We start from the raw sequence: 16,196 nt of genomic DNA on the forward strand, positions 1-16,196 counted from the left end.
GTACTAGATGGTCCCATTATGGTAACTGGGTCCCTATTAGCTCCCCAGACCCCATTTAGCATTAATTTGCATCTAAAGCTAGACTACAAAGTGTTGCTTGGATTCTAACGGGCATTTTTAAGGTTACCCAAAACATATTGCTTATGTTCTGCGAGAGTTTTCTTTGACCCCTTTGTTGTGTACAGTTTTGACGGGAGTTTAATAGCTATACATAAACAGCAATTACAAACTGTGATATGGGATTTTTTGCTCCTCAAGTAGTGCAGGGGTCAAAGAAATAGTAGACTGGTTCACACACTGTGGCTAAGCATGTGGGGGGAGAAAAACCACAAGTCAGGTTCAAACAAAATGCTTAACCAAACCATCACTTAGCTCTGTGTAGAGCAACAGCAGCAAAACTGTGGGTAGTGATTTTTGTTCTCAAGTGCCGACGTGTTTGCTTGTCAATGCTTAGCCACAGTTTGGCGTAGTGTTACGTGCGAACTGGGCATAGTCATATCTTCAGAGATGTTAGATGTTTTTCTAAAGTTACCCTCTACAAAAGGGGGTTGGAAGACGCTTGAGATTATAAACCAATTTTATCTTCTTTGTATCACGCCCTTCCTTCTGGAAGCTTAGAGTGGCACATAGGGGTTTTTCTGACTGTTACTCTCAACACTCTTGTGAGTTTGGTCAGGCTGGGAGATGGTGATTTTCCTAAGGGCACCAAATGAGTTTCATGGCTGAGCAGGGCTATGAACCCTGGTACACCACCTAGTGTGAAATCCGGTACTTGGCCCAATTATAATTTTTGTCCTATACTCTTTTCTCTCCAGGTTAGCTCAAGATGGGAGACCAGAGGCAACGCTCCTTGTCTACATCTGGGGAATCATTGTACCATGTTCTAGGACTGGACAAGAACGCCACCTCAGATGATATTAAAAAGTCATACAGGTAAGGAGGCCAAGAGCTCACTCTGAACATAGCATACATTCTAACACAGCCAGCTTGCCTCATGATTATCGTTCCGTAAGTTTCTGCTATCTCTGAGATGCTAAACACTGCAAGTGAGGTGATTCTATTTACTAGTACTCCGTTTGGGTTATCTGAAACATAGATAACTATGGTTTCTATCTGGGGAAAAACACAAAACATGGTAATAGGAATCTACCCCAGCTTCCTTGTTCAAAGTAGTTGAGTAGAAGAAAGCAGAAAAAATTATATACCGGTACTCCTTTTACATGGGGGACGCGGGTGGCGCTGTGGGTAAAACCTCAGTGCCTAGGACTTGTCGATCGTATTGTCAGCGGTTCGAATCCCCACGGCGGGGTGAGCTCCCGTCTTTCGGTCCCAGCTCCTGCCCACCTAGCAGTTCAAAAGCACTCTTAAGTGCAAGTAGATAAATAGGGTCCGCTTTATAGTGGGAAGGTAAACGGCGTATCCGTGTGCTGGGCTGGTGCAGGCTTGCCAGCTGCAGCTTCGTCACGCTGGCCACGTGACCCGGAAGTGTCTCCAGACGGCGCCAGCTCACGGCCTCTAGAGCGAGATGAGCACGCAACCCCAGAGTCGGATACGATTGACCCGTACGGGCAGGGGTACCTTTACCTTTACCTTTACTCCTTTTACACAGTACACTATTTGCTCTAGCTGTATCTTGTGATGATTTTGAGATAAGTAGAACCAGAGATTGGTTCAGTTATATTTTCAGAACGTCAGCTCTTTCAATCATAGGTCATACCACTGAGTAATAAAATCTCTCCTAAAGTTTGGAACATAATAGGGCTTGAATCATGATCTACAGTTTTCTTGTCAGTCCACATAATGCTGCTTTTATAAAGTTGTGTCTTCCTCACAGCTATTTTACTGGGCAGCGATGGAAAAAGAAGGTCCAGTGACTCCGTGATGAGTCTTGTCTTGGGAATAAATCTTAGCTGTAGAGATCAGTCTGCTTTTCACACCAAACTTTTAATCACATAAAAAAAAAAAATCAAAACTTTTGATGCTCTTGCTTTAAATTTTTTTGGGAACAGTGGAAGATAAAAGTCCATTGGCTAAATAGATGTGCTGGTGAAACAGCAGTAGTCTTCTAGGCATGAATCTGAGAGGTTTTTTCTTCCTCACTCCGCTTTTCCCAGGGAAAGCCACAGTTTACCGCTGAATTGGAACAAACGTCAATTGAGTTTTCTGCAGATTGACATATGTTTCAATTCAGCAGTAAACAGTGTTTTTTTCCTGGGGAAAGCAGCAGGCCAAAAGGAAAATCTCTCGGACCCGTGTCTAGAAATCATGAGAAGAACAAGAAATCTCAGGACAAAGAAAGGGAAGCGAGGGTGAGCCCAGAGGGCATACTAGTGATAAACTGCAGTGAACTGAATTTTACACTAGGGGTCAGCAGTAAACCTTTTCACAATGGTAAGTGATTTAGTGAGCAAGCTACTTTTCCTGAGTTTGCACTAACTCAGGGCGGAAACGCTGGGTTCCAAATAATAAACTTTAATTGTATTCCCACTATTTCTCAGAAGAGAAGCAAACAATAGGAGATTTGTGGAGATTCTGGCTGCAGGTATTCTTTTGTGAACAGAAATTTGTGGAAATGTGTGTTAGCTTTCGTTGTACCATCAATATAATGCAGCGTCCTATGTTCTGTATCACACTGAATCTTCCCTTTTTTTTTTGAGAAAAAAAATATATTATTCCTCGCCGTAAATGGGTAGCTGTGCATCTGTCTGGAAATATTAGTCTTTTGTTCCTCTGGATGTGGAGGAGTCAACCGACAACTGCAGTTCTCTGCTTTGGGCAAACATCTGCTTGAAGTTGTATCTCTCTCATGTGACTTTTGAGACAAGGCGCTCTTTGCAGGATATTTATGAGCAGAAACTGACAGTCTCTACAGAGTAGCAGCTACATGTCATTTTCTAATGGGCTTTTGCTCTTCATATAAACCAGCCCTACATTGCCTATGTTGGATGCTTTCTGCCATTACGGACTAAATCTGGGCAAAACAATTTTACTCTTTTTGACTTGAGCAGCTGTACGCTGTAAAAAATTGGCAGTGTCGGAAAATGCTGCAGAAAATAATAGGAGGGGCAGGGTAGATTTGGGTTGTAGACCTATACATGTTTGGGAGTAAGTCCCATTGAATTCAGTAGGACTTGGGTAAACATGTATAGAATTGTACGTGTGTGTGTGTGTGTGTGTGTGCGCGCACATGTGCGCTTTACCTTGCATATCACAGCTTTCCCAAACAGAAACAAGCCTGAATTTCATATTGTTCGGCAGCTAAGAAAAAGGTGAATTTCATTCTAGGGAACATTAGGAAAGGAATTGAAAATAAAACTGATGCCATCACACAAATCTATGGGATACTGTGTATAGTTCTGGTTGCCTCACCTCAAAAAGAATTTTGTAGCGTTGGAAAAGGTTCAGAGAAAGGCAACCAAAATGGCCAAGGGCAGAGGTTTTCAACCTTTTTGAGTTCATGGCTGTGGGATACCTGTTAAAAACACCATAAGTTCCCTCCCGAACCCAGAGCCAGGCTTTGCAAGTGGCACAAAGTAGATCCAGGTCTGCCACCAAGTGCAGCCTGGGAGTTGCTGCACTCAGTTCTCAGATTCTGCCCCCAGCAAGAGCCCCCACATGAGACTCGCGTCAGACACGTTCATACCTTACTTTTTAAAAAAAGGAAAACAAGGTGCACCCAGAAGCATGAAGAGGCCCCCAAAGGAGGTGGGGCTTCTGGCACCTTGTGGAATAAAGGCAGGGAGCCAACAGCACTGTCTTCCCCCACTTCTCTTACAAATGGGGCTTCCAGGTCAACTATCTCTATACCATGACAAGTGAAGGTTTGCTGAACCTCAGTATCCCAACTCTGAGATGCCTTGATGGACGCAGATCATGCAACTTGTTTGAGTCCTCCTCCTTTTCAGTTTAGAGAAACAGTGAGTAAGGGGCAACATGTTAGACGTTTATAAAATTACGCATGGCATGGAGAAAGTGGATAGAGGTCCCCCCCCTTCCTGCCTCATAACACTAGAATTTATTGATACCCAGTGAAACGGGATTTTGGAAGATTCAGGACATACAAAACAAAGTACTTCTTTGCACAGCACATAGTTAAACTATGGAACTTGCTCCCACAAGGGACAGCGATGGCCACCAACTTGGATGGCTTTAAAAGAGGATTATACAAATTCAAGGAGGCTATTAATCAGGCTATTAATAGCTGCTAACGAGGATGTCTGTGTTACAGATAGGTAGCCGTGTTGGTCTGCCATAGTCAAAACAAAAAAAATTCCTTCCAGTAGCACCTTAAAGACCAACTAAGTTAGTTCTTGGTATGAGCTTTCGTGTGCATGCACACTTCTTCAGATACACAGATACACTATGGAAGATACACTATGGAAGGCACCACATTGAGCCGCATGAAATGGAAGTCCATCAACCTCACTGTGTATCTGAAGAAGTGTGCATGCACACGAAAGCTCATACCAAGAACTAACTTAGTTGGTCTTTAAGGTGCTACTGGAAGGAATTTTTTTTTGTTTTGAGGATGTCTGTGCTTTGCCTCCGCTATCTGAAGTAGTATGTTTCTGAATGCCAATTGCTGAAAACCAGAGGAGGGGTAGAGTTTTGCTGTACCCAGATACTGCTTGTGTGTTTCCTATATGCATTTGGTTAACCACTGTGAGAACAGGATGCTAGACTAGACGGACCTTTGCCCTGGTCCAGAAGGCTTGTCATGTTCTTCTGTGGTTTCTTCTTTCCACAGGAAACTTGCATTAAAATATCACCCCGATAAGAACCCAGATAATCCGGAAGCTGCAGAGAAATTTAAAGAAATCAACAATGCACATGCGATATTAACTGATGCTACAAAACGAAATATTTATGATAAGTATGGCTCCTTGGGTCTGTATGTAGCAGAGCAGTTTGGAGAGGAGAATGTGAACACGTACTTTGTGCTATCCAGCTGGTGGGCAAAGGTAAGCAACAGAGAGATTCTCCTCTGAACATGTTCTTTGTGTAGCACGATAATTATCCCATACAGGATGAATTTTCAACAGTTTCTAGGAACCTTGAGCGATTCTGCTGCCTCCCCAGTAGGTATGTTAGTTTTTCAAGAGAACCATTGAACCACCGAATTGTGGAGGTGGAGGGGACCTTGAGGGTCATCTTGCCCAACCCCCTGCAGTGTAGGTATCCCAACCAAAGAAACCTTGACAGTTGACCATCCAACCTCTGCTCAAAAACATCCAGTGAAGGAGAGTCTATACAGTACCAGTTTCCCAGGGAATTCGTTCCACTGTCAAACAGCTCTTACTGTCAGAAGGTTCTTTCTGATGCCCTAGGATTGCAACCTATTATAGAACTCCATTAATTAATTTAACGAAACTCATATAATCTATTGTTCAGATTTGTGTATGGGTAAAAACGTTTCAGAAGCAAGAGACGTTGCTGCTCTTGTTTTTAGATGATGTGCATGTGCTGTCGTAGCAGACATATTTCTGTTTAGTTTACAATTAGTTTACAATTCTATGATTCTGTATGGAGGAGACATTGCCTCCTGCATGAGAAAAAAAGCAGAATGCTCCTTTCTAATGATAGTACTGTCGCAAATTTTGGCCTGTGGTGTCCAGTCACGATTAAAAGTTTTAAGTGCAGCCATTAAAAAATATGGATTCTGGCTTAAAATGGCAACTGATTTAGAAATATTCCACAAGCAGCAGTCTCCGAAGCACTATCTCTTGAAATTCCTGGAATGCTTTTATAGGTTCCTTGTGGTTTGAAAGAAGATTGTTTTGACTCAAGTTTACAGTACAAAAAGGGTTGTGTGGTCTTTTATCAAAAGCTCAGTGTGTCATGTGGTGTCAGTTGTTGAAGTCACTTAACTTGCTTTCTGAATGTGTTGGTTTCCTGTTTTGATGAATCACCCATTGGGATACTTTCTTTTCCTGCTTTCTCCTGACTACTTTGTCGTGAGAGAGAAGCTTTTGTGCGTCACAGAGGAGATAACTGAGTGGCAAACTGAAACAGCTCCCTAATCTAGGAGTTTTGAAATGATTAGCTTTCTTGTAATTTTGTACAAATCAGGCATATTTTATTTATTTTATGCAGTAGCTGGACATCTTAGTGCTTGTTGAGGCATATCATGGGTGTATTGCCTTGCATTTTGGGGGAATACAGGGTGGGATTCAACTAATCAGCCCCCACAGCCAAAGGTCTGTGGAAGGACTTCTGCAATGGGCTCCCTTCCCTCTCTTCCCTCTGCATGCCCTGCGCCCCCAGAGTTGGCTCTGGGGAGCTGGGAGAAGCTCCAGAACACAATATGAGGTCGTTCCACCTGGCAGTACTTGTGCAGACAGAATGATTGGAAGAGCGCATGGTTGAATTCCACCCACAGTAATTGATGAGAAGCCATAGGCTGGGACAGTCCATCAACTGCAATAGCATAAACTACAGCAGTGATTTGGGAGTGCTAGAGCAGAGGGTTTGGCCTTTGCTTCACCTCAAGACATAGTAACTTGCAATTGTACGACACTTGGGCAGTTTTTCATGAGACCATCATAATGCGATTGTGAAGAGGCAAACCTTTGCCTGAGAGGTTCCCTTCCCATTTTAGCTTTTCTGCTACGAGTCAGGAGGGTGCGAGCTTTTTAAGTTCAAGAGGCTGTTTTTCTGCGGCTGATATCCCAAGCATGAGATCTTAAGTTAAGTTGGCATTCGTTGTAGAGGCGCCAGTTGGAGACACTTTCCTTTTTCCTCTGTGCAGGCGCTGTTTGTGTTCTGTGGACTCATCACGGGCTGCTACTGCTGTTGCTGTCTCTGCTGTTGCTGTAACTGTTGCTGTGGAAAGTGTAAACCGAAACCCCCTGAAGGTGAAGAGCAGGAATACTATGTCTCCCCCGAAGACTTGGAGGCACAGCTACAGTCAGATGAGAGGGGTAAGTCTTCTGCTCTCCAGGTCAGCCACACATGGAATGTCTCAAAATCACAGGGCTGAGTAGGGAGAGGAAGAGGAGAAGCTTCGTGTAGTTTCAACTGAAGCTTATCAGGAGGTGCCTAAAAAGCATATCTGTGCTGCAAATGTGTGTTTTTTTCTGAAGACCTGGCTTCATGGAGATTCCTAAATATCTCCCTTAATGAAACCAAGGTTTGCTCATGTACAAGATGGTGAAGAGGGGAGCAAATTCGTTGATCATATCATTTAGAAGATTTTATAACTTGCCTGTCAGTGGAACGGCCCTTGAGCCAGCTCATAATACCTGTACATGAATTGCAAACACACACAAACACAGCCGGGCACCCCCTTTGTCCCCTGTCCTGTGGTTGGGGGCCAGAATGTGCTGCTTCTCACTTCCGCAGTTCCAGGGCTTGTGGCAATTGCACCCGGGGGTTCTTTATGGCAGGGAGAGGGAAAGCCAAGTTTCTTGCAAGCTTTTCCTTCTCTGATCCATGGGTTTGGCCAGGCTGGTGGGTCTCCTTGCCATAGGAGGCAGAGAGTGTAAATGTCCAGTAGTTCTTGACTCCTGGCTTGATGGCAGAAACTGGAGAGTGCTTCCCTTCCATCTTTGCAGTCCCATTCATGGAACGATGGTCTAAAGGCACCCAGTGGGTATGCTTCTTTTGAAGCTAGTTGGTGTAGCCTTAAGAGGAAATGCGGGTAACATTTGTTGACACAGTTAGCAGTTTATGGAGGAATTTCCCCTACCTTGCATATTACTCACTGTATGGACACCATTAACTAAGAATATGGTGTTGAAATAATTAATTAATTACAACCCTTCTGTCTGTTTAACTGAAACTGATGGGAAAGTAATGAAGCAAACCAGCATCCTAAGAAGGAGGAACTTTTTAAAAATTAACGGCTGCACAGAAACTGCACAGAAGTTGGCCTTTCAAACTTCCCTGTTTCCCCCACAATCCTACGCTGGTCATTTGTAGCTGCAATGAAGGGGAAAAAAATTTAGATGCCCTTACCTGGTTGCCTAGGGACACGGGTGGTGCTGTGGGTTAAACCACAGAGCCTAGGACTTGCCGATCAGAAGGTCGGTGGTTCGAATCCCCGTGACGGGGTGAGCTCCCGTTACTCGGTCCCTGCTCCTGCCAACCTAGCAGTTCGAAAGGACGTCAAAGTGCAAGTAGATAAATAGGTACCGCTCCAGCGAGAAGGTAAATGGCGTTTCCGTGCGCTGCTCTGGTTTGCCAGAAGCGGCTTAGTCATGCTGGCCACATGACCCGGAAACTCTATCTCGGCTCCCTTGGCCTATAGAGTGAGATAAGCGTGCAACCCCAGAGTCGGTCCCGACTGGACCTACTGTTCAGGGGTCCCTTTACCATTACCTTTACCTGGTTGCCTAGAAGCACTTAGGTCTTCATTGCATCACTTCCTTTCAGCAGTTTTAGGAGCGAGCTCTCTAACCACGATTTCCTTTTATTTTCAGACACCTCAGATACACCTATTGTGATACAGCCAGTCTCAGAGACGACCCAGCTCACAGCGGACTCCCACCCCAGCTACCATACCGATGGATTTAACTAAGTTAAGGAAGCACTGTTAACTAGAATGGATAAGAATAAATAATATGGCCAATCCAGCACTAGAATCATGGACATTAGATAATAGAGTACGGGGAAGGGAGACGTCCTGCCACAATTAGAGGGCAGCCTCCAACCTGCTGAGAATATTTTGTAATCCCTTCGCCTTTTGTCACCTTCAGTGTCGTATCTTGATGATACATGGATGATACTGTAGCATGCAGTATTTAAAGCAGTTTAGCTTTTGGTCTTATTTCGTTTCCTTTTTTAAAAAAGAAAAAAAATTAGCATGTGTGGAGTTTTATGTTATAAATGTCTTTGTGTTGTAATGTATTGAGGAGTTATCACAACGAGTGTGATGGATACATTCTGCATTTTAAGCAGCGATACCAGCCAAAAAAACAATGAGCATTTTTCAAAGAGAATTTAAATTTGCCACAAAGCCACCACACTTCCATACAGTTGAGCTACAAACATCACTTGAAGGCGGCTGTTGATCATCCACTTGATAGCAACTAAGATTTCCAGTATATCCCAACTGCCCCTTTGCTCCTAACACCCCTGTCTCAAGAGCTAACCTTGAAAATGGCTGATGTTGCATGGAAGGGATTTTTTTTTTAAAGGGAAAAAAATGTTCCCTGCACATCTGTTTCATCTTCTGAGTGTCAGTGGCTTTATAGTTAAGATGTTCTTGTATAGGAGAGGGCCAAAATGTTGGTTTTGTTATAAAACCAGACGTTACTTGAATTATCTCAAATTAAAGTGCACACTAGTTTTGTTTGAATTTAATCATTCCCCTGCACTATTTATGATCAGTTACTGCCATTTTTTTAACTTGTGCATGAACATGGAAAACAGAAACTTATGTATGCTCCCACTGTCGCATTTGAATGAAGTCTAAGCAAATAAATAGTCGAGTAAAGTTTAGATTTCTGTTGTTTGAATATGCATTGCTTTTTACATTTTTACAAGCACCTCTTAAAAAAAGAAAACTAAGGCCACTTTACACATGCATTCTAGGTATGCATCTAAGAGTACTTAAAAAAACATTTCTAGGATAAATGCTGCAGGTACAGGCATACTTATCAGGGGACTGAGATTGGCTGTGGCTCCCTTTTGAGTGTTCACTGGGTGACAAGCTTCAGTTTGCTGCTATGTGATGTAGGAAACAGATCTATGCTGACTGGCTCAGCAGACAAAACACAGTGTTTTGGAGCTGAGACACCAAGTCTTCTATCTGTAGCTACAGCCATGTGGCTTCCTAGCACAAATTTGATTGCCTCTGTTCTACCTTGCTAAAATGGGATCAATAAGTCTGATCTGCTCTAACCAGTGTGCAGAGCTTTACAAAATTGGAGCACTGCGTGGTTGATTAATTAGTATTGCTGAATGGTTGTCAAATAACTAATCACATCTGTTTCCTTGTATGTAGTGATTTGCACGTGTTCTTTTTAAAGATAATGTTTATTTTATTTGGGGTTTCGCTTACATCCCTTCATTGATAACTTTGTGATGGATATTCTGGAACGGTTTCCCTCTCTGCGGTGGAAAAAAAATTATGAATGGAAATTGTGTGTGTGTGTGTGTGTGTGTGTGAATGTGGGGGCATCATGAGGCTTCCTTAGGTATCTCAGCAACTTATATTCTCTAATTTTCTGCTATTGTTTGTTCAGTCTCATTTTAGAAAATGTTCAATCCACTTAAAAATGCATCACCCAGGGACACTGAGCTTCAGGGCTGCTGCTGCTTTTGAGTTTCAGAGCTCAGATCAGTCTGTTCTGTTCCCTTTTTCTCTGCCCCCCCCCCAATTTTGTCTCTCCTCCTCCTCCTTTTTGGAATTAACTGTGGCTGTCTCTTCTCTCGCACCATTCTGAGGTGGTACCATTTCAGACTGCAAGTGGGAGATGCCAACATGAATATTCCCCAGGGCGTGTGGAGAAAAGCAAAGTCAATGCAAATAGAAAAATTAACACATAAGTCTGATTGAGCCCTTTGCCTGTTTATTGGGGAGCATTGTAGAAATGTCTTGCCTTGCCCGCAGTCTGAAATAGTGCAGTCGGGCTCTGCCATCACCTCCTCAGCATCCCACAGTCTCGTAATGCAGATTGTGTGGGATGAGGCCTGACTTTGTTCTACATGCATTCTGCTTCCCCAAAAGCAGGGTTTGCTTTCTTTGCAGAACTTCATCTTCCCTACACCTGACCTGAAATCTGTACTAAAGGAAAGATCTTGGAAAGCTTCTTAACCAAATGGACCAAAACCGTCTTTTGAAAGCCGAGCCAGCTCTTTTCTTTCTTCTCCTGCCCTCTCCAGTCTTCTCCAAAGGTGCCCAATATGGCATGTTCACTTTACTTAGGTTAGGCAGAAGGGCAGTTCTTAACATTTGGGTAAGCTAACACATTGTTAACACTCGTTTTGATATTGCACCCTTAGTTTTCGGCTAAATACCCTGGACAGCTCAGTACTTTAATATTCCTTGAATCCACCTGCATGATTCAAAGTTAATATATTTCAGACTTGTATCTTTCTCTAGGCGAAAACAGGCTTATCATGCATTCCTAATGCCTGTCACTGGGTTTTATTCAACGTCCCACACCCAGGGGTTAGGAGACACACACACACAGATTTACATATCTAGACTTGAAAGCCTCATCCATCTTGTTGAGGGTTACATGGAGAGTGTAATATGGAGAATTTATAAAAGGTGACAGAGTTCTTTGCCTAAAAGTAAAGTATGATCTCAGCTGCGCTCCTGCTGCCCGTCTTCAGTCTTGATTTTAACATAATTAAAATTGACCATCTTGGACTGATTTCATGACCTAACAACATTGGCGCTCCAGAGCAAAACATCTAGTGAAGAACTTGGGCCATGATCCGGTGTCAGGCTGGATTTTACAAACATGTAATAACCCCTAAACAGTTTGCTGCCACCGGAAACAAGCTTCTTAAATCTCTAGCATAGTTAATTGTTTCAATAGAGTTTCAAGGCACTTTCCCCCCTCCCTTCTCCTTCTCAGTCTTGGAGTTCAGAGTACTGTATCGCTATTTGTGTTCACTTAAAGTAGATCAATTTATTAATCATTTTGCTGTTGGGCAATGATTTCATAATCATTCCAGTAGTGATTTGGGGGTAAAGCTGTAGTACTTCCTGTGTTTTCTTACGCCATTGTGTCCTTTAGATTTACATCCCACTGAAGCTTGTTCTAAATATCCATTAATTGCTAAGCTAAAATGCCAGGATGAAGGTGCTTCACATAGTCTTAAACACAGTCTCTGCTCTCTGCTCCTAATCTTGTGCTGCTGGACACAGGGAGCAATGGTGGCTCTTTCAAAGTCTGCTTGCTGTTTGAGATAAAGGAAAGTTTCTAATTCTAATTTCTAATAGCTCTATCTTCAACTGGAGGCAAACAAAGCTGAAAATGATTTGAGAGGAGTTTCACTTTCCATTGCGTTTGTGTACTTGCTGTAAGTCTTCTTGTTGCTGCCTCTGGACAAACAGGACTTAAGGGTTTTTGAGACCATACCAAAGTCATTTAATAGAAGGTGAGAGTGGGGATGAGCATACATGATTCTCAGTGTGAGCCTTCTTTCAAGCTACCTTTAAAATTTCTGGAAGAAAACCCACATCTGTCTTCAGTCTTATTTATCAAGTCCACTACCTCATCCTCTTACAGCAGTTTTCCTTTAGACTGCCATGGCTCACCTTTCTCATTTTTTCAAACCCATATTATGTTGTTAAAAGACTTGCAGAAGGTTGTCCTTCAGTCCTATTTAACTGTGTCAAAACCAGTGGATCCGGCCAATTAAAGTGAGTTCCACGTGGCTTTGTGATAGGCATATATAATGCACCAAGCCATCACAAGCCCATAAGTAACTGCTTCGCTTTGCATGGTGGCCAAACCACATCCTAGCTCTGGCTCTTTGGCTCAATTCAGCTCCCAGGGACTTGAATATGTGAGTCACAGAGCATTTCTCTCCCCTTTACTAAAATCAACATGGCTTTTTTTTCATTTGGCGCTAGTGAGAATGAAGCGAGAGATGACAAATGGGCAATGAACTTTTTAAAAGTCCATTGGCACTGGCTTACATGAAGAATGTTCACTGCCAGCGCATATGAAACTTTTGCACCATTTTTCTATGCTTAAATGTGTTGCTAGCCAATTAAATTAGTGTTTTCATTTTTACTTGAAGTGATGCTAGCTTTCCCAAGCATCTTCATGAACCTGCCCATTTTGCTCTCAGATCGCATTCAGGGAGCTGGCTGTGTTAGGAACTCCTGTCGTTAACCTGCTCATTATTGCCCAATCATCAGACTCGTGCAGAGTCAGGGAGGATCTGTACAGCTTCTCGTGGTATGGAGAGCTTGGCGGGCTGCCGTTTCGATTACCTGGGAGATGCAATTTGGGGCTAATGCGACCTGAGGAAGGTTGGTAGTTTGCTGATTGGACTTCCAAGCTTCTTACTAAATCACGCCAAGCCGCAGGCTTGCACCCGGAAACTTGCTTTGAGCGCTGATTCTTCATCCCTTTCCCAACACAGGAGTGACCCTGGGAGGCTTTCCCGTGTCTGAAAATGTATCATGGATGCACTGATTAGATATAACTGCTGTGGAAAAGGCACACCGCTCTCAGAGCTACTAAGAACCAGATGTTACGTTTTCAGACACCAAAGTGCCAAGTCCTGATGTGTTCAGGAAAACTGTCGCTTGGGAAACTGGTCTTAATTTATTCTACATTCCAGATGAGCTCCAAATCCCCTCTGCAGCAGCTATTTAAAAAAAAAGTCGTTTGGTGCAATGAGCGATGCAGTCATCCTTTTTTTGGAGAGCCAAGGGGCATTGTACCTACGAATGCTAAATAAATTTCACAGGCTGTGTATGTATGAATCTGTTGTTTTTATCTGTATATACATGTATATATAAAGCACTTACGTAAACATCCTTGTAGCACTTGTGGGTAGATTTCTGCCATTTCTGATATTACCAAGAGCTTTTTCTTTCAGCTTAGTAATTTCCAAACATTGCTTCTCTAAACCCCCCTTTTATTTTAGCCCTCACAGTAGTCAATAAAATGTGATGCTCCATAACATTTCATTGCATACTAACCTATCATGAGAGAACCCCGCCCAAGCTTATTCAATGGCAGAGTTTCACATTATGTTCTCAGTGATGTGGTGGTGTTGCTGGGGGGGGGGGGGTCTGCTGTTCGATCAGCAACCCTTGTGACAGTTTTTACCTACGCTACAGGTGGAGGTGGGAACTGTGCCCTGATTCTAGGAGCCTCCTGCAGCAATTTTGGCTCCTGCAAACAAGCACATCAAGAATGGACAGCAAATGCATGTCCTTAAAAAAAAAAAAAACCCTGAACATGTCTGCTTGATTCAAAGAGAAGGCAGCAATATCCTGAGAGGCAAAGAGTTCTTTCTGGGATGGTTGTCAGGGGTTGAAGTGGGAGAAAGGGGGTTTCTGAAATAGTTGCAGGGCATGGCTCTGAGCTCTTTTTAGAGGCAGTGTATTTAACAAAATGGGGCATAGCATGGAAAATCGTAGGATGAGTGCTTGCATTGCTGTGGTTCTTTTCTGTTGGTAATTCAGCTTTGAGTGTTAAGGAGATGAGTCGATGGGATTGTCTAAAGCAAGGGTTGGCAACCTGCAGCCCATGGGCCACAAGGGGCCTGCGGAGTTGTTTAAATGGCCCACGAGCCGCCCCTGAACTGAGCCACCCGCTTGGCAAGTCCCTGCGTGCTGCGCTAAACTGGCGGAGTGGGGACTCGCTTCTGCGGTGCCGGAAATTGCATCTGCACAGATGCAAACGCTGGAAATCGCATCTGCGCAGACGCGATCTGGCTCCCAGAGCAATCTCCATGGGAGTGAACCAGCCCAGGCGAGGTTAACCTTGCTGGACCCCGGTCTAAAGACCCCAAAACTAGGCATGGCAGAGACAGCCTCTCCTTTTCCCTGTTGGAGGAAGAGGACAGGGACCCTTCCTGTCTTTCCATTGTTTCTTTACCTCTCCCCGCAGTCCCATTGCCTAATTCTTAGATTCTAATCCGTAGGCCAACAATAACACTTGACATTTGATTTTTGGTATTTTGCTGGAGGCAAACCAACCCAAATTGTTTAATTGCACAGCGCAAGACCTGCAGCTTATTTCCGTTTCAATGTTTTGACTCAGCAATCTTATTTTACTTTTTGGTACGCCCGTGTGTTGTGTGTCGATGGGTGGGCTGTGTGTGTATGTAATGAACCTGGAGATTTGCCAAGCTGCAAAAGCTGTAGAAATTGCGTTTTCCACATTAGTCCTGTGTGTGTGTGTGTGCGTGTGTGTTGCGTTGTTCAGCTACTGCTGGTGTTCTATTAATTTTTGTATCATCTCCTCCTCCTGCTGCCCCTTCTCCTCTATTGGGGAACACGGTATGTGTTTTTTGTTTTGTGTAGCTATCGCTCAATTCAAGGCAGCCTCTTCTTGCATATGAGTAAAAAAAGTTAGGATGAACTGTGGCCCAGTCAGCCTTTGCTCCTTTCATGCCGTTCCTTTCAGTGAAGGTTTGCAAGCCCCATTGAAATGAACCATGGCTCCAGAAAGCAAAGTTTGGTAGATTCCATCATTCACTTAACTGTTGATTTTTAGTAAGATTTGTTGTGGCCTCTCCTGAAGTCTGTGTGACCTGATGAAGATGTATCAAGAATCTCATATTGCACTTGTACTTGCTGGAGAAAAGGGGAAATCCAGAATTTTTTTTTTTAAATTAAGAAAAATGTTAGTTGTAAAGAACAATCAAAAAGTATAAATGCATTTGAAAAGCAATTATATATATATACATATACATAGAAAATATATATATATATTTTGTTATGTTACTTAAAGGGTCATCCTTTAAATTGTATGTAAGTAGCTGTGGCTGTCCGAACTTTGTGGATTGTTAACACTCGCAAATACTGAGCTCCTGTACATACCTACAGTTCAAGCAGAAGGAATTTATTTTATGTTTTAGCATGTAATTTATGTATTGTATGTCTGAATAGGAACATAAAATTGAAAAAATAAAGACTGCTAAATTATCAGAAACCAAGGTTGTAAAATAAATGTTTTCAAGGCAAAAAAATCACGCAAAGTGTTCTCTTGATCTGTTTTTGGTTTTTTTTTAATGTTTATTTTAAGGCTGGATTAGGGCCTTTTCTGCCATTAACCAAAATGCTGTGACTTAAAGGAGAAAGAAATCAAGCATGGGAGCCACCTTCCTTGTCCTCAGCAACTGTGATGATAATCATAATTTATTATTTATACCCCGCCCATCTCCGGCAGCCCTTGGACGCAAAGCTATCTTGTGTAGAGGGGCCACAGAAATTTCTGAGGAATTCTGAGGAGAAGTGGATGTTTTCAAAAAGACCAGCCTATTTCCTTTTCCTCTAAGGGGCTCATTTGGTTACAACAACCCTGTGAGGTAGGTTAGGCCAAGAGGCAGAGACTGGCCCAAGGTCACCCAGTGAGCTTCATGACTGAGTGGGGCTTCGAACCCTGGCCGTCCCCCAGATCCTAGTCTGACACACTAGCTAGACACTATCCCACCAGAGATAATAGCCACTGGCTGCATTCTGCATTAGCTGCAGTTTCCATGCAGTCTTCAAAGGGAACCTTGTGTATTGCCCCTATCCCAACCAAAAGTTGCTCCATAAGGTTCTT

At 43.1% G+C, this 16,196-nt stretch overlaps 1 protein-coding gene across 4 annotated transcripts in view; it reads left to right on the forward strand.

The window, feature by feature from the left end:
* The window catches only part of DNAJC5 (DnaJ heat shock protein family (Hsp40) member C5), a 51,292-nt gene extending 35,674 nt beyond the window's left edge, over positions 1–15,618 (forward strand). For all 4 annotated transcript variants that reach the window (XM_081917360.1, XM_081917363.1, XM_081917361.1 and 1 more), the window contains 4 exons: positions 816–933; positions 4,748–4,961; positions 6,749–6,920; positions 8,421–15,618. In XM_081917360.1, the coding sequence (XP_081773486.1) occupies positions 827–933; positions 4,748–4,961; positions 6,749–6,920; positions 8,421–8,518 (591 nt within the window). In that variant the 5' untranslated portion in view covers positions 816–826 and the 3' untranslated portion in view covers positions 8,519–15,618. The remainder of the gene's footprint in view (positions 1–815; positions 934–4,747; positions 4,962–6,748; positions 6,921–8,420) is intronic.
* Positions 15,619–16,196: the final 578 nt, after the last annotated feature.

Source organism: Podarcis melisellensis (genome assembly GCF_964234715.1).
Source record: "Podarcis melisellensis genome assembly, chromosome: 6".
Lineage (NCBI taxonomy): Eukaryota > Metazoa > Chordata > Lepidosauria > Squamata > Lacertidae > Podarcis > Podarcis melisellensis.